Below are 18,965 nucleotides of genomic sequence, written 5' to 3'. Positions count from 1 at the left end.
ATCTTTTCTAAGCTAGATCTGGGGGGTGCATACAACCTCATCCAGATCCAGAAGGGTGACGAGTGGAAGACCGCATTTAACACCCGTGACGGACATTACGAGTACCTCGTCATGCCTTTCGGACTCAGTAACGCTCCAGCTGTATTTCAACACTTTGTGAACGAGATCTTCCGAAATATCCTCTACCGACATGTTGTGGTCTACCTCGATGATATTCTCATCTGCGCTAATGATCTAGAGGAACATCCCTTCTGGGTCAAGGAAGTCCTGTCTCGTCTCCGTGCCAACCATCTTTATTCTAAGTTGGAGAAATGTGTCTTCAAGGTCAAATCCATTCCGTTTCTAGGTTACATTGTGTCCGGTTCCGGACTAGAGATGGATCCTGAGAAACTCCAAGCTATCCGTGATTGGCCAATACCCACAACACTCAAGGGTGTTCAGAGATTCCTAGGATTCGCTAATTACTACAGGAAGTGTATTTGGGACTTTTCTACTATTGTGGCATCTGTCACTGCCCTTACCAAAAAGGGTGCCAATCATTCCAAGTGGTCAGAAGAAGCTACTCAAGCTTTCTATCTACTGAAACAAAAGTTTGTCTCTGCTCCAGTTCTGAAACAGCCAGATACCAACTCGCCCTTCACCCTGGAGGTGGATGCCTCTTCCGTTGGAGTGGGCGCAGTCCTGTCTCAAAGAGCCGATGACGGCCACTTACATCCTTGTGGCTTCTTCTCACGAAAGTTCTCTCCTGCTGAGCGCAATTACGCCATTGGCAATCAAGAACTTTTGGATATCAAACTCGCTCTAGAAGAGTGGAGATATTTGCTGGGGGGAGCTTCTCATACTATCACCATTCTGACGGACCACAGGAACCTCCTGTATTTAAAAGGCGCCAAATGCCTCAATCCTCGTCAAGCCAGGTGGGCACTCTTCTTTTCTAGGTTTGACTTTAAACTTCACTTTTGTCCAGGGTCACAGAATCGCAAGGCTGATGCTCTTTCCCGCTCCTGGGAGCAAGAAAATTAGTCTGAATCTACTGACAAGCATCTTATTATTGATCCAGTGGCATTCTCCGCAGTGAGGATGGACTCTATGCCCCCGCCAGGGAAAAGCCTCGTAAAACTGGCTCTCAGAAGGAAGCTCTTGCAATGGGCACATTCCTCTCGCTTTGCCAGACACGCGGGTATTCAGAAGACCTTAGAATTCATTTCCAGATCATACTGGTGGCTGACCCTAAAAAAGGACATTACAGAATTTATTGCATCCTGCCCTAAGTTTGCCCAGCACAAGGTACCTCGCCAGTCGCCCGCTGGGCAACTAGTTCCTTTATCTGTTCCTCACTGTCCTTGGACCCATTTGTCAATGGACTTTATTACAGATCTTCCTGAGTGTAACAAGTACAATATCATCTGGGTGGTAGTTGAACGGTTCACCAAGATGGCTCATTTTATTCTTCTCACCGGTATGCCATCAGCTCCCAAGTTGGCTCAAGTCTTCATCCAGGAAATCTTCAGACTACATGGTCTCCCTGAAGAGATAATTTCCGACCGAGGTGTCCAATTTGTAGCCAAAATCTGGCGAAGTCTGTGTTTGGCACTCCAAGTCAAGTTAAAATTCTCTACTGCTTATCACCTCTAAACCAATGGGCAAACCGAGAGGGTGAACCTGTGTCGGTTCCATCCGGCATTCCTGGCAGTTCACAAGTGCTCACCTCATTCAGTATTCTATCAGCATCTCCAGCTTCCAGTGTGTCATCTGCTGATCATTTCCTACGCATATCATCTATACAGCGGTTAGCTGTTTATTTTCTGGACTTATCTCCAGGTCTTCTAAGACGGTATAGTGTGATACCATTCTTAACAGCATCCTATTATTCCTGTAGCTAAGGAACTGTATTGCTAATATTATGTGTCAACTCCATATTGATGAGCACCACGGTCTTCTTTGAACTGTCAATGTGCAAGTGAACTGTGTTTAATAAACATCTTGAACTTTTACAACGTTGTCTTGGTCATGCCTTCGGGCATCTGTGGTAAAGATTCCCTGCATGTCCAAGAACCCTATACTGCCTCCCAGGTTCACATATACGTCAGCCCCTATAACTGAGGCTTCCTGTGGTCAGCACCAGCCCTCAGTTGCGACAGATACATATTTTTTTCAAATACAATGGTAATGTTTAGACATTACTCCTTTCCTAGCCTGTATCAGGTGGGAGCCCTTCTATAGATACACTTCGGTCTGGTAGGTATCAGTTTTCCAATGATGGGGTCTTTCCTTAAGATCCCCCAATGTTTTGATAGGATTCTTTCCATATGTTTGTATTGGCTATTGTAAGTAGTGATGAATGCCCAATTCTGGAATGATGGGTTTTTTTTGTTAGTAGAGATTTTCTTTCAATTTTTTCTACTTGGTGAGTGGCTTCCTCAATGACACTTTCTTTATATCCTGAGGCTACAAATTTCTTCTTCATAAATTCTGCCTGTTGGATATAGTTTTCGTTTTTTGAGCAGTTACGTTTCAATCGTCTGAGTTGTCCCCCAGGAATTGATCCCAACCAATTTGGGTGGTGGCAACTCATTGCCTGGAGAAATGTGCCCGAATCGGTCGGTTTTGTGAAACATCTTGTTTGAATATGGCCATCTTCTATGAAGAGTGTGATGTCTAAAAAATCAACTGTGATTTCACGGTTATTAAATGTGAATTCGATGTTAAAATCATTGGTGTTAAGATAGAGGAAGAACTCCTCAAGGGATTCTTTACCGCCTCTCCATATAAAAAACACGTCATCTATATAACGTGACCAGGACACCAGGTTCGCTCCGAAGGGGTTATTATTCCATATTCTTTCATTTTCCCAATGCCCCATAAAGATATTGGCGTAACTCGGAGCGAACCTGGTGCCCATGGCGGTGCCCACCTTCTGCATGTAAAAATCATCATCGTAGAGGAAAGACGGAGATATAACAAGGAAGATTTTAGTCAGGTTGATTATAGAGGGAACAAATACCAAGTACTCTCAGATTCACAGGAGACACCGTCTTTTTTGTACAGGGGAAGAAACCGCCAACATATAAAATAAAAACAAAAACTAAAAGAGGCTGCAGAGGAGGAAAAATTGCCAAACGGATAAAAAATAGATTAAAAAAAAAAGAAATATACGCACAATCAATTCAAAAAAGGGAAAGGAGTCAGTAACTAAGGTAGATGGAAAAACAAAATTTTCAATCTCAGCAACCATCTACTAGCAAGAGATGAAATTAAGGTACTGGAAAAGGGCTTGAAATATGCCCCCTCCCTACCGCTTAATAAGTTCTCCACCTATGTAGACCTTAACAAATTCATTAGAAAATTGAGCATCAAAAAGTTTTTCCTTAATAAGGAACTTAATGGTGAAACTTTTGAAAGCGATACTCAGAACATACATTTTAAACCAAAATCAGTTTTTAACCCTGTACATATGAGAGGAAACTTTTTAGAAACCTTTTTAAGTCTCTGTACTGACGAGATACAGACCCTCAGTAGTGATAACATCAAACCCAATTTAACCCGGAAAGAAAAACTGGCTTTAAAAAATCTGAGCGAAAACTCCGAAATAGTTATCAAGCCAGCAGATAAGGGAGGGGGCATTGTTATCATGACCAGAGCATGGTACAATCAAGAGGTCTTGAGACAACTAGACGATAGAGGAACATACCACAAACTCCGTGCTGACCCAACTGAGGGCATACTGAATAATTTGGAGGCTTTGCTGGACAAATACAGGAAGATCAACGTATTAGGGGAGAAAGAATTTAAATTCTTATTTCAAAGGGAGCCCATGACTCCGGTACTATACATCCTCCCGAAAATTCACAAAAACCCCACCCATCCACCGGGAAGACCTATAATTTCAGGTATTAATTCGGCCACTGCCAATCTATCTGAATTTATCGACTTTCATTTACAGCCCTTGGTCCTACAGAATAGATCCCATCTCAAAGACACCACAGAGTTCTTAAATTCCTTAGAAACCATCACTTGGGAAGAGGGTCTCATAATGGTAACAGCGGATGTCCGCTCCTTATATTCAATTATCGACCATGAAAGAGGGGAGAGAGCGGTGAAAAATTTCCTAGAAAGAAGTCCACTTGACACTAAACTACAGGAATTTATTGGCGAAGGAGTACATTTTATCTTAACGAACAACTATTTCCTCTACGATGATGATTTTTACATGCAGAAGGTGGGCACCGCCATGGGCACCAGGTTCGCTCCGAGTTACGCCAATATCTTTATGGGGCATTGGGAAAATGAAAGAATATGGAATAATAACCCCTTCGGAGCGAACCTGGTGTCCTGGTCACGTTATATAGATGACGTGTTTTTTATATGGAGAGGCGGTAAAGAATCCCTTGAGGAGTTCTTCCTCTATCTTAACACCAATGATTTTAACATCGAATTCACATTTAATAACAGTGAAATCACAGTTGATTTTTTAGACATCACACTCTTCATAGAAGATGGCCATATTCAAACAAGATGTTTCACAAAACCGACCGATTCGGGCACATTTCTCCAGGCAATGAGTTGCCACCACCCAAATTAGTTGGGATCAATTCCTGGGGGACAACTCAGACGATTGAAACGTAACTGCTCAAAAAATGAAAACTATATCCAACAGGCAGAATTTATGAAGAAGAAATTTGTAGCCTCAGGATATAAAGAAAGTGTCATTGAGGAAGCCACTCACCAAGTAGAAAAAATTGAAAGAAAATCTCTACTAACAAAAAAAAACAAATCAAAAAATAACCCATCATTCCAGAATTGGGCATTCATCACTACTTACAATAGCCAATACAAACATATGGAAAGAATCCTATCAAAACATTGGTGGATCTTAAGGAAAGACCCCATCATTGGAAAACTGTTACCTACCAGACCGAAGTGTATCTATAGAAGGGCTCCCACCATTGGATCTAAGGTGATAAAGAGTTTACTCCCATCAAATACAATTCAACCCAGTTCTATAAAATCAAAAGGCTTCTACAGATGCGGCTCCTGTGTTGGCTGCAAAGAAGTCAAAGGGGATAACAGAAAACTTCCTGAAGTCACAATTAACAGCAGGACAGAAACAATTAAAGAATTCATTACATGCAATACCAAGAATGTAATTTATGGAATAGAGTGTACTTGCGGCCTATATTATATAGGCCGCACATCCAGACCGCTTAAAGTGAGAGTAAGCGAGCATCTCCGAAATATAAAGAAGGGTTTACAAACCCATGCCCTATCTGAGCACTTCAGACTAAAACACAATAACAAAACGTCTGAAATTAGGAGATTTTTTGGTCTAAGACATGTACAGGGCCACCGTAGGAAAAGGGACCTAGCGGCTCAATTAGCAAAGTCTGAAATGAAATGTATTTTTGAGTTGGGGACTTTAAAGCCTGGGGGCCTCAACTCAGATTTTAAAATCAAATGGTTTTTATAGATACTGTAAATCTCTGTAGAATATAACCTCACCGCCTTTTATTGACATCAACATTTTATAGCACTTTGCACCTCATTATAAGCACTGTCACTTTATATTGAGAATTAAGCTGCAGCACGAGATCTGTATGGGGAAGGTTTTTAAATACATTGCAAAATGTGCATTTTAACTTGTATCTATGAATATTGCCCTCTTATATACTGTGTATTTTACTAAACAGCTCCTGGAACCATCAGCCCGCAATTTTATAAAACAGTCTCCCAAGACATTTAGTGTAAGATTCATCCTTAGATGCGGGAGCCGCGGACCGGAAGTGACATACGAGATCACTATAGAAACATACAACAACCGCGTGGAGCATTGCGGGAGATGTAGTGCCGTCTCGGCCCGTCAGTGGAAGTAAGAAAATGTCTCCATGGCAACACACAGACAGCTACAGCGACCTTACCAAGTACTATGGGAAATGTAGTACGTTAGAGACAGAAAAAGGAAGTGACATCACATCACCATGGTTACGCGCTACTGCTACAGCTGATCGTGGGACAATTAGGGAATTATTGTAATAGTGATCAGCTGCTACCAGAGCGCCCTCATTGGACAGAGGCCATTTAAATATCCAGGACTTTGGAAGCTCCATACACAAACTCCTTGAGAAAGACCCCAGTGCAGGGGGTGGAAACGCGTTGGAGGCGGCAGCGGCGGCAAATCCAGGACGGATGTGTGACTGTGACACCGGAATATCCATTGCAGCATTGCTTAACATCAAGGGTGCCCGGGACTCACTCTATATATGCTGTTTTTAACTGTTTATTCAGTTCAAAGGACTCTGGTAATTACCTTCATTTCACCTGTGCTGGATAGATTGCCGTATATGCATTGTGTGGAGCGAGAACCTTTTTTTATACATTAAAAGCATATGAAATTGTACTTCACTATATTACATTTCTTTTTCATTCCCATGTATCATTTGAATGATTGAACACTGCCTGAAGGGAAAGCCTAACCAGAATTGTACTCACATGACCTGTCTGCCGGAAAAGCCGGCAAGCCTGATTTGAAGAACCGGTGCGGAGGGAGATCTTGAAATTCCAGCCGGTACTCCTGGGACACAATATGATGTACCCAGGGATCCAGGCCGGACGACACCCAAACGTGACTGAAATGTCGGAGTCTCGCCCCCACCGGCCCTACCTCCAGACCGCGCGGTCCACCATCATGCTGAGGGCTTTGGCGTACCTTAACAGGTTTCTGTTCCTCGGAACCCGCAGCAGCAGGTTTCTTGGATTTTGGTTGACCTCCTCTAAAGAAGGTGTTGGACGGTTTAGCCTTTCTTGCTTTAGTAACCCAAAAGGACTGTGAAGCAGTTGAAGAAAAAGGTTTCTTCGCAGCAGGTGCAGCTTAGGAAAGAAAAGGTGACTTACCCGCTGTAGCCCGTGGAGATCCACGCATCCAACGCTTCCCCAAAGAGAGCCTGACCTGTGTAGGGTAGGGTCTCCACACCTTTCCTGGATTCTGCGTTGGCAGACCACTGTCCTCTGCGAGCTGAGACAGACATGGAAGAAATTCCTGCAGCCACTGAACCCAGGTCCTTCATGGATTCCACTGGAGTCTGGATACAGATGCGTCCACTATGAGTGGGTTTTCCCATTTTTTTTCTATCCTCCTCAGGAAAGGGGAAAGCAACCAGAACCCTTTTAGGGATCTGGAATTTTTTCTCCGGGTTTTCCCACGCTTTTTCAAAGATAGCATTCAATTCTTTGGACGCAGGGAAGGTTAGCGAGGCTTTCTTACTGTCTGTGAAGTAAGCCTCCTCAACCTGCTCAGGTGTTGTATCCGTAATATTCAACACATCCTTAATAGCCTCTATCATCAACGGCACCCCTTTAGCAAGCGATGAGGTCCCCCTGAGCACATCCCCATCACCGTCTGACGTATCAGCATCGGTATCCATGTCATCTTGCATAATTTCTGTAAGAGCACGTTTATGGGAACCTACAGAGGGAGGCCCTGAGGTTACAGAACCAGACTCATTCTGTGCAACCCTAGTAGAAATCTCAGCCATCATAGATTTAAAAGAGGAAAACCATTCATGCTCCCTTGCTGGTATCTGCGCTAAAACAGTGCAATCCTGATTACCTGAGATGAGATCATCCTGAGAGGACAAATCCTCTGCAGCATATGACACAGAGTCCTTAGACATAGCTAAAATGAGACCCCAAACACTCCACGGACACACAGGGGAGGTTAGAGTTTCACCCCCAAGAATGGCAAGAGAGACACAGAGATTGGAGCCAACCCACACACAGCGCTTTCAAGGTATAGGGAGACCCCTACCAGCGGTGACTGTGTACCTTAATAGGTTACACAGCCTGTATACAGCCTCCCCCCCCCATTCTACAACCCCCTGGTACCGTTAGAGATAGCCGGAGTTGACATGGAGGGACTCGCTTTCACCGACAGCGCTTCTGCAGGCAGGAAAATGGCACTGAACTCTGCTGGGTCCGCTCTGAGGAGAAGCTCCGTCCCCTTAATGGCGCGGTCTTCCCGCTATTCAGAAGATTATACTGGCCTGAGGAATTGTGCTCGCAGCGATCCTGGGACCCTGGCTTGGAGGTCAGTGTAGGGTTTAGGCGCTGGCTTAGGGCGTCCCTCACAGTGCCGCACTATGTACCGCTGAGCCCCGGAGTGCAGTACCATACCCTGTTGCCACCATCTTCACACCGGCTCCCCCCTTGCAAGGGGGGTCAGTGACTCATTTGCCACTGATCTTCTTGCTCTGTAAGGGGCTGGCGGCATGCTGCGGGAGTGTGCGGTCGCCTAGGGAGGCTAACGATCATCACCCTCAGGAGCTCAGTGTCCTGTCAGCGGAGATAGTGGCTCAGACCACGCAGGGCGGACACTAACCCCCCCCCCCCCTTATTCCCACGAAGCAGGGAGGCTGTTGCCAGCAGCCTCACTGTAAAATAATAAACTCTAAAAATAAACTTTACTAGAGAAACTCTGGAGAGCTCCCCTAGCTGTGACCGGCTCCTCCGGGCACATTTTCTAAACGGAGTCTGGTAGGAGGGGCATAATGGGAGGAGCCAGCCCACACTCGCAAATTCTTAAAGTGCCAGTGGCTCCTAATGGACCCGTCTATACCCCATGGTACTAATGTGGACCCCAGCATCCTCTAGGACGTAAGAGAAATAACCAGCAGCAAAATCGAGCATATCCATGCAGTGTGTGCAGCCACACATCCAATTCCTTGCAGCCACACACTGCATAGATCTGCTCAGCCGCAATACTGTTTACCCCTTCACAAAATACAATGTAAGCTTCAAATAGTTAAAACTCTCCAGCTTGAAATTCTCTAGATTTCTAAGCAAGGACAGACAGCTCAACGAATAGAGTGTCTGACTGCAATGCCACATGCAATGGGTTCAAATCTTGGCCACATCAGCATCCCAAAATGTAATAAAGGACAACGCTATACAGGTATTAGTGACAAAAGGGGTGCGGGTTGGAGACAGGGGCGGTCAGGAGATGCTGGGTTTCAAAAAAGGGGGAAGCTGCAAGCTAAAGTAATTAGATAATTGACAAATGCTGCCAACAGCGCCCCCTACCCTGCAGCGCTATGTGCGGAGCACACTCCACACACACACACACACACACACACACACACACACACACACACACACACACACACACACACACGCACACCTATTTACAGCCCTGCCTTTAATAAGCAGGAATAAGGCCTATCTCCAGTGAAGAGTTTTTGCCAGAGATATGGTTTACAAAGCTTTGAAACACAGGCTCCATATTATGCCTAAAAGGACAAATTATTAGAAACAGTCAGCTTATCTGGCTAAAGCAAACAACAACAACCCCCCGAAAATCTAGCAAGATAACTGGATTTCCATTAACTAAAAACAGAAATGAGCCTTTTAGGGAAACAAGTATTTCTCAGAAGTGCGACACATAGCTGTGATTTGACACTTGGATCTGTTAACTGAGGAACGCGGTAATTAAATAAAGAAAATATGGCAGCAGTCACAGAACGAAACACTGCTTGCACTCTTGCAGCACAGCGGGTGTATTACTTTCCCAAAGTTTGGGAACTTTAATCTGCAGGAATCTAAAATAACTGCTTAAAACGGTTTTACTTCTGATTCTTAGAAGTATCACCTTTACTGAAACTTAAAAGGGACAAAAATGTGAGACAGGCTGTGTGGCTTTCAAAACACTCACTGCTCACAGACAACTTTTGAACTCATCTGACTTAAATACAATGGCTTAGTAAAGAAACTTGTGGAAGAATCTCTGTAGATTACATTAATACAAATAACAAAACTAAATAATTAAACCACAGGAACTCACTGCTGAAATCAGAAGTTCTGAGAGATCATATTTATATATATTTTTTTGACAGTTATAACATTGTTCATTGGCGACAGCCAAAAGCTGAATTTCAGTTTCAGTAGATTAAATACCTTCAAATCACTTGATAAATTGAACTGTAAGAGCAACCTGTGATTAATCCATAATAATGCTATCTGCATCTACTTGGTCAGTAGACAGCATGACACAGTGGGTTTCACTGAATGGCGAAAGAATACACAGCGGTGATTCACAGAGTAAGGCTAGCACATAGCACACTAAAGGATAAATTTACCAAGCAGCGCATTCTCAGCATCCTAAAGCAGGACATTTAAAAAGGCCTTACAATTTGAATAATACTTTGTGAGGAGATCAAGGTAGGGGGTGCCATCTCCTGTGGTAGATGGCCACTTACAAACACACAGCAGCCAGGAAACAGCACACAAGTCCAGGGTTTTCATGCAATCTAGCCATAGGTAGTTTTATTGTGCAGTACAAAAAATATAAAAACACATCCTAGCCCTTCTTGGTTTCTAACTAAACAGAATGGTTTCCTCTCTCAGAGTGGAGGGACCTAGTGTCAGAACCACAAAACATAAACATAGGTATAATACTCACAGTCAGTAATCACGGTGTCTTTCAACAAGGTTGTTGCCTGTTCCCCCAGGTTGCGAGACACTGGGGTAAATTTACTAAGATGGGAGTTCTATTTAAGATGGGATGTTGCCCGAAGCAACCAATCAGATTCTGCTTCTCATTTATCTAGCACCTTCTAGAAGATAGTACCTGGAATCTGACTGGTTGCTATGGACAACATCCCATCTTAAATAGAACTCTCATCTTAGTAAATTTACCCCACTGAGTAAAACACTGATACACCTTTATTTGCCTCTAAAGGTGCAAGCACTAATTAGCCAATTCTCAGGCTAAAGACCCGAACTGGGCCTAATAAATGGAGCCCACCCCCAGTCTCCATCCATAATCCCAGGAACCTTTAACCGGCTTTTACTAAAGCCCAAAAGTTTATCAAGTCCGTTTTGTAATCAGACATTTCCCTGGGGTTTTAAAACATAAAGGTCAATAAGCTGGGACAAATAAATTTCCCATGTATTACTTTACCAGTGCTTTTATCATAATTGTCATATTAAATATTCTGTTTAGACACGCCAAGAAGTGTTTAGCAAATTTACCCGTAAAAGTGATTTACAGTCACAATACGGATGGCTCCTGTATATCTGAAGTTTATAAATATATTACAATATGCGTCTCTCATTTAAAGAAGTATTATACGTATGTATATGAAAATCCCTTAAAAAAAAAAAAAGTCTCTCTAGTACTATATCTCGGCACGATAAAGTAATGAAGCGGACGAGTGGAGAAGTTGCCCATAGTAACTAATCCCAGACAATATGTTATCCCAAAGTACACTTAGGGCCAAATTCAGACCTGATCGCAGCAGCAAATTTGTTAGCTAATGCGCAAAACCATGTGCACTGCAGGTGTGGCAGATATAACATCCAGAGAGAGTTAGATTTGGGTGGGTTATATTGTTCTGTGCAGGGTAAATACTGGCTGCTTTATCTTTACACTGCAATTTAGATTTCAGTTTAAACACACCCCACCTAATCTAAAGGCCAGTACTCACTGGCCGATGGCAGAGAGATGTGTGCTGAGCGAACCGCTCAGCACACATCTCTCCCGGCGCTCAGCACAGCGCGATCTGTGCTGAGCGTGCGGGGGGAGACGGGGGGGGCCGCTCACTTCACCCAGCGGGTGAAGTGAGCGACCCGCTAGATTGGCCTGCATGCAGGCCAATCTAGCAGCAGCGATAGCGATGCGCGGGGCTGCGCATCGCTATCGCTGAGGGGGCTACACACGGAGCGATCGTGCTTAAAATCTAAGCAATCTAGTCAGATTGCTTAGATTTTAAGCAGCGATCGCTCCGTGAGTACCCCCCTTAACTCTCTGCACATGTTATATCTGCTCCCCCCTGCAGTGCACATGGTTTTGCCCAACTGCTAACAAATTTGCTGCTGCAATCAGGTCTGAATTAGGCCTCTTGTCAGATCCTGGGAACATATTGGGGGAAATTCAAATGTTTGAAAAGTCGGTTGGGTGTCTGTTTTTTCCTGTCTATTAGATAGGAAAAAACAGACACCCAACTGACTTTTCAAACATTTGAATTTCCCCCACTGAGTCACGTAATGAAGGTCAGTACGAAATATCACTCTTTCCTTCATTATACATGCCGCAGTCGCTAGCTTTTTTGCTAGGCTTGACGCGCAGCACAATAAACCTGGCAACATTGCTAGCGACTGCAGGCACCCACATATCAGGCATACACACTGAGTGATATGTCCATTATGTCGCTCTGAATCCAAAATTACATATCAAGCTGATATCGGCCCATTGTGTACCAGAGACATGCGGTGAGCTAAATGGCTCAGGAGGCACTGGCTAAACCCACTTAAGACTTTTTCTAGAAGCTGAATGATTGCTATGGACAATTCATCCACTGGTCCACTTCTCCACTCTTCTCAATCCTTGATACGTACATCAACCCCAGTGTAATTTTTGGTGGAGATAATGAGGCTAATATAAGAAATGACAGCAATCTGTACTTGGAATGTGCAATATTTCCAAATTTTGATTTATACTGCTGGTCCTGTTTCAAGCAGGTGGAGTGGGTTTTCGGTGCCCCTCTCCTACTCACATGATTCTGAAGATGAAAGGAAAAGAGCAGCAACATCTTTTAGAAGGAACACAGAATAGGCAGAAAGATTTTCTTCCTGTAACACTCTGGGGGATATTCAATTTGGCCCGGGGTGCCGGGTGATAAGTATCGGCCGGTGAGGGCTATTTAATTGGCCCCGATAAGCTGGCGCGTGCCCAAGGTGCATTCAACACCTATTGTAACTGCTTGTATATTAGTGGATTGGTTCCACCAGAATACATATAGGCAGCTCTTATCGACTAACCGCCATTGTCTTATCCACATATATTTATTTTAATATTATTGCACCCAGCTGATAACCAGGTCTGTGTGACACTGCAGAAGAGGTTTTACTCAGGAGGACCAACCAGAAGCAGCAATCACTGACACTGTGTCTTCTGCAGCCAGAGGCGGACCGGCCATAGGGCCTACAGGGAAGATTCCCGGTGGGCCGACGCACCCTCGGGGCCTGTTTTGTTTGAGGACGTGGTCCTATTTATAGACATGATGAATAAGATGCCAAACAATTTGCATATATGAAAATGACTTTGCCACTTAGCCTTTGATTGCAGATGTTCTAGTGTATGCTCTGTCTGCCTTCTTGGCTGACATATAAGATTGAGTGAATAGTGATTGGGATACGGTTGGTGTAATAAGCAAGAAAATATATCTTTCTAAAGACTTATATAGTTTCCTAAATTCTAAAGGTGTATCATATAATGTGCTCATAATATTTAATTTTATTTCCCTTTAACTTCCCCTTGATGCGGGACATCCCCACTATCTGGAAAGTCTTGGGGTGAGGGTGCTGCTGACATGGCCCATGGCTAGACCTTACACCTCTGGTGCTGCCCAAGTGGGGCCACTAGTACAAATTTTTCCAGGGCCGCTTTTTGTTCCCAATCCGCCCCTGTCTACAGCCATTTAAAATAGTGAGGCAGGGCTTGTACAAGGTCATAATTCCTGTAAGATCTGGAGAAGGTGTCTGGTTCTATTGTGAATATTGCTATCATGCTGTGTGTTGCAGGCGGCTTTACAGACAGAAGTACTACTGTATACTCATCTTTTTATGAAAACTTATGAACAATAAATAATAATATACCCCTACTTTAAATTATCACAAACATAAAAAAAAAAAAATAACCGTGGCATTCCTCAGACTGTGATATTCTTATAATTTACTGTAGAGGACAAATATCCCATATATAATATATACCTATTGTATATATATACTGGCACACATGCACACTGGAAAAAATGACTGAAGAGGTGTATGTTCCTCCCAAATTTCTTCCTTAGGATTTCTAGAACACCAGGACATATGCTTTTGTAGCAGCCCTGATATAATGTAGTATAATAACGTAAAGCAAAGTCTTGGAGTATGTGGCTTTGTGTAGGTTGGGACAGCTTCTCAATATCCCATGCATAGGGAGATACAGAGACTCAGTATCCAAAGAAAAGAAAAAATGGAACTGCGCATATCATCCAAAATGAGACATTTATTCAATATCACAGTATAAAAGAAAACAATTCCCCCAGTTACCGGCCGGTATAAATACAACAGTAAAATTACTAGTTTATATATTCAGTAATTCCTATCATAAAATAAACACATATACAGGTTGAGTCTCCCTTATCCAAAATGCTTGGGACCAGAGGTATTTTGGATATCGGATTTTTCCGTATTTCGGAATAATTGCATACCATAATGAGATATCATGGCAATGGGACCTAAATCTAAGCACAGAATGCATTTATGTTACATATACACCATATACACACAGCCTGAAGGTCATTTTAGCCAATATTTTTTATAACTTTGTGCATTAAACAAAGTATGTGTACATTCACACAATTCATTTATGTTTCATATACACCTTATACACACAGCCTGAAGGACATTTAATACAATATTTTTAATAACTTTGTGTATTAAACAAAGTTTGTGTACATTGAGCCATCAAAAAACAAAGGTTTCACTATCTCACTCTCACTCAAAAAAGTCAGTATTTCGGAATATTCCGTATTTCGGAATATTTGGATATGGGATACTCAACCTGTATCAGAATATTATACTATTAAACACCTAGAGATATTAATCTAATTCTTGCATCTATTCACAGATGACTCGTATAACAAAGCAGGCGTCCCTGCAATGTTACGCAAATATTCAAATGTCCATAGGACTAATTCGATATGCAGCAAAATGTAATTGTACTTCAGTTGCTCTACCCCTGCACAACCGGGGTTTTGTGGAATAGCAAAAATGTCCCAAGAATTGATTGATGCAAAGACAAAGCAGCAGTAATGAGCTTGTGATTAGTAATCTCTTTAAAGCAGAAGTGTTTGTTAATAGGCAGTCTCTGATAGCAGGCAATTAATGAAGCACACCGATCTGGGAGCACATTCCCTAATCCCCTTAGCACTGGGGTCCGGGTGCTGAGATGTTAGTATAGCATCATGCAATTATGCATACAACAAGCAGTTATGCCCACAGAGATATCCTATTCAACAGTTGAGCCGGCCGGCTATAAACTCACGGTCATCCACAGTATCCAAAGCATAGGGAGGTACAGACACTCAGTAGCCCATGCATAGGGAGGTACAGACACTCAGTAGCCCATGCATAGGGAGGTACAGACACTCCATAGCCCATGCATAGGGAGGTACAGACACTCCGTATCCCATGCATAGGGAGGTACAGACACTCAGTAGCCCATGCATAGGGAGATACAGACACTCAGTAGCCCATGCATAGGGAGGTACAGACACTCAGTAGTCCATGCATAGGGAGGTACAGACACTCAGTAGCCCATGCATAGGGAGGTACAGACACTCAGTAACCCATGCATATGGAGGTACAGACACTCAGTAACCCATGCATAGGGAGGTACAGACACTCAGTAGCCCATGCATAGGGAGGTACAGACACTCAGTAACCCATGCATAGGGAGGTACAGACACTCAGTATCCCATGCATAGGGAGGTACAGACACTCAGTATCCCATGCATAGGGAGGTACAGACACTCAGTATCCCATGCATAGGGAGGTACAGACACTCAGTAGCCCATGCATAGGGAGGTACAGACACTCAGTAGCCCATGCATAGGGAGGTACAGACACTCAGTAACCCATGCATAGGGAGGTACAGACACTCAGTAACCCATGCATAGGGAGGTACATACACTCAGTAGCCCATGCATAGGGAGGTACAGACACTCAGTAACCCATGCATAGGGAGGTACAGACACTCAGTAGCCCATGCATAGGGAGGTACAGACACTCAGTAACCCATGCATAGGGAGGTACAGACACTCAATAACCCATGCATAGGGAGGTACAGACACTCAGTAACCCATGCATAGGGAGGTATAGACACTCAGTAGCCCATGCATAGGATGTTTTTTGCTAACCAGCAGTCCACGCTAAGTGAACAGAGTTGTGCTCATCTTAGAAAGTAATCCTTGCAAAACATCTGAATAAAAGGTGCATTTCTATAGAAAAGTGTATGCTTTATGAGCTGGGCACAATACACAACCACAGTTAGAGTAACGTTGGTCAAACAAAGAGGCGAGGATTTAGGGTTATGCACAGTTTATCCAATGCTGACGAATCTGCCATCACATATTTATAATACTAGCTGTGAGCTACACATCTACTGTGTCTATGTACATTGGGTAGTGCCCCTGTGAGCTACATATCTACTGTGTCTATGTACATTGGGTAGTGCCCCATCTACCCCTGTAGATGTTGATTTAATTATGCATATAAAAACATTGGAAAAAGAGGTGTACATAAGATAAGAAGTGATAGCGTACCTCTGGATACTTTAGCTTGAATGTTTTATGCATTTCTCTGAATCGGCTGTATCGCCTGAATACCGTCCAGGTTTCTTCCAAGACTGTTATCTATAAAATAAAATACAATAAAATAAAACAAATCTGCTCAATCTAATTGTGTGGGGCAAAATATGCTTTGTGTATCTTTGTTATATATGTAAGAGATGCGCAAAAACTGGAATATATCAAAGAAAAAAAATATTCTATGTATGCTACAAATAATTTTGTATATATAATGAAAGCATTTACTGTGAACATGCTCAGCAAGCATTGCCATTATATGAGTAATTGCTGGTTCTCCCGGATTGTCCCAGGGGCTCCCAAATTGGAGAGTGATCTCCCAAAGAGAGTGTTTGGCATTTCCCCTAAAGTCAGTGGGCAAAGCCAACGTAGAGGAAACATTGGGGAGAAGAATTAGTAATGACTACATCTGTGTGCTGGAGGTCGGCCCTCCGCCTCCCTTTCCGGAGGTGACGTGATACAAGAAAATGACCACCGCTGTTTTCCAGACAATGAATGTTGCATTAAAAAAAATGCGATAAAACAAAACAAAATATTATATATATATATATATATATATATATATATATAATACATATATAAATGGGATCGTGTTGGGATTCGGGCGTCGGTATCCTGACCGCCGGGATCCCAACAGCCGGTAATTCAACCGCATACCATATAAGTAATCAGGCAATGTGGGCAAGTTACTACTAAATGAAGACCACTTCACAGTGAACAGTAACCCTAGGTTGGTCCATCTATGTGTGGGTGGATGCAAACAGCACCCATGCTGAAAAGCTCCAAGATTCCTCCTGGCCGTACTGGAGAGGGTTGATGTAATGAATATTGGAAAATGACAAATGTATCCCAATATAATGGATGGACAGAGGTTCCTAAACTAACAATTAAATAACACAACTTTTATTTGAATAAAACACTCTCTTAAATCCACATGTATTACTTTTTTTAAATTAAAATGTTTTTTTCTTTATTCTTGATTGGTGGTAGTACAATGGTAAATAAACTTTTCTTCTGCCTCCATTCGCTATATAGTCCAGTTGGAGTCGGAGAGAAAAAGGTTCTGCCTGATGATCAAAGCATTGAGTGTCGGGGACTTCACTGTACTGTCAGCCAATCTCAGGGGACATATCTTACTGGCCTTCTGATTGGCTGCTGGTGAAGGGGAGTACTTGAGACTCTTAACCTCAATCTCATATCAATAGATACTACTTGGAGAGTTAAAAACAAATTTCAATGCTGTACAGTTCTATTCATTTCAATGGTTCATTTATTTCAATGGTGTTTCTATGTTTAGTGTGTTAACACTGAAATGAATGGGAAAGTTCCAATGTTTACATAGTAAATCACTTTTAATTGTAAAAAAGGAAAGAAAATGAAATGATTTTAACATTTATCAAAATCACCATTTTCACCAAAGTAAAACTATGAATTAATTGATGCAAACTGTCTAATCTAGTAAATCGTGATTTTATTCCTATTTTAAGTATCCAGAGTCATACAAGTAATACTAATTACCTCTATATGCCAGGCTGAATCTCAGTTCTGCTCCCCCTTGACAGACAAACAAACAGTATTCTCATATTTTGAGATACCAGACTGATTCTCCTAACTCCCAGGCAGCCAATAGGTATGTATAATACTGAATTTTTATCTTATTGTATTTTATGTCTCTTGTTAATTATTTTTTTTATTGTATGTCATCTTCTATCATTTCTGTACGATAACTGTGGCTAAATTCCCTCAGCTTAAACATAAAAATGTAATACTGTACCTTCTGTCTTTTAGCTCTGCTCTAACGGTAGCCATTCTGGCAATAAATAATGTTAAGCAGACTGTTATATTATAATTTAGGAATCTAGTGTGGTGTATCTAGTAAATTTTGTGACTTTGGGGGAAATTAATAATATGTAAAGAATTTGAAGAGTGTTAACCCCTTCAGACCCAGGAAGTCACACGAGAAAGATACTATGGTTCAATAAATGCCAGCACATTTCCAAATGCACTTAGCTGCAGGGCAATACTGTACATTAAAGAAAGGCATGCTGGATGCAGCCTACTGTAAGTGGATAGGCAGTACATTAAAGCAATGCATGCTGGGTGCAGCCTACTGTAAGTGGATAGGCAGTACATTAAAGCAAGGCATGCTGGATGCAGCCTATTGTAAGTGGATAGGCAGTACATTAAAGCAAGGCATGCTGGGTGCAGCCTACTGTAAGTGGATAGGCAGTACATTAATGCAAGGCATGCTGGGTGCAGCCTACTGTAAGTGGATAGACCGTACATTAAAGCAAGGCGTGCTGGGTGCTACCTACTGTAAGTGGATAGGCAGTACATTAAAGCAAGGCATGCTGGGTGCAGCCTACTGTAAGTGGATATGCGGTACATTAAAGCAATGGATGCTGGGTGCAGCCTACTGTAAGTGGATAGGCAGTACATTAAAGCAAGCAATGCTGGGTGCAGCCTACTGTAAGTGGATAGGCGGTAGATTAAAGCAAGGCATGCTGGGTGCAGCCTACTGTAAGTGGATAGGCTGTACATTAAAGCAAGGCATGCTGGGTG

At 42.7% G+C, this 18,965-nt stretch overlaps 1 protein-coding gene and 1 long non-coding RNA gene across 3 annotated transcripts in view; one reads left to right on the top strand and one right to left on the bottom strand.

The window, feature by feature from the left end:
- The window catches only part of LOC134910459 (uncharacterized), a 42,672-nt gene extending 24,645 nt beyond the window's left edge, over window positions 1-18,027 (top strand). Inside the window, exon 3 of the long non-coding RNA XR_010176204.1 lies at window positions 17,935-18,027. This is a non-coding gene — a long non-coding RNA (uncharacterized LOC134910459). The remainder of the gene's footprint in view (window positions 1-17,934) is intronic.
- KIF16B (kinesin family member 16B) overlaps window positions 1-18,965 on the bottom strand; it is a 717,875-nt gene that overhangs the window by 187,100 nt on the left and 511,810 nt on the right. For both annotated transcript variants that reach the window (XM_063918526.1, XM_063918527.1), the window contains one exon: window positions 16,362-16,451. In XM_063918526.1, coding sequence (XP_063774596.1) covers window positions 16,362-16,451 — 90 coding nt within the window. The remainder of the gene's footprint in view (window positions 1-16,361; window positions 16,452-18,965) is intronic.

This window comes from Pseudophryne corroboree, chromosome 4, assembly GCF_028390025.1.
Source record: "Pseudophryne corroboree isolate aPseCor3 chromosome 4, aPseCor3.hap2, whole genome shotgun sequence".
NCBI lineage: Eukaryota > Metazoa > Chordata > Amphibia > Anura > Myobatrachidae > Pseudophryne > Pseudophryne corroboree.
Note: the sequence above shows the minus strand (reverse complement) of the source record. Positions and strands in the feature narration are given on the sequence as shown.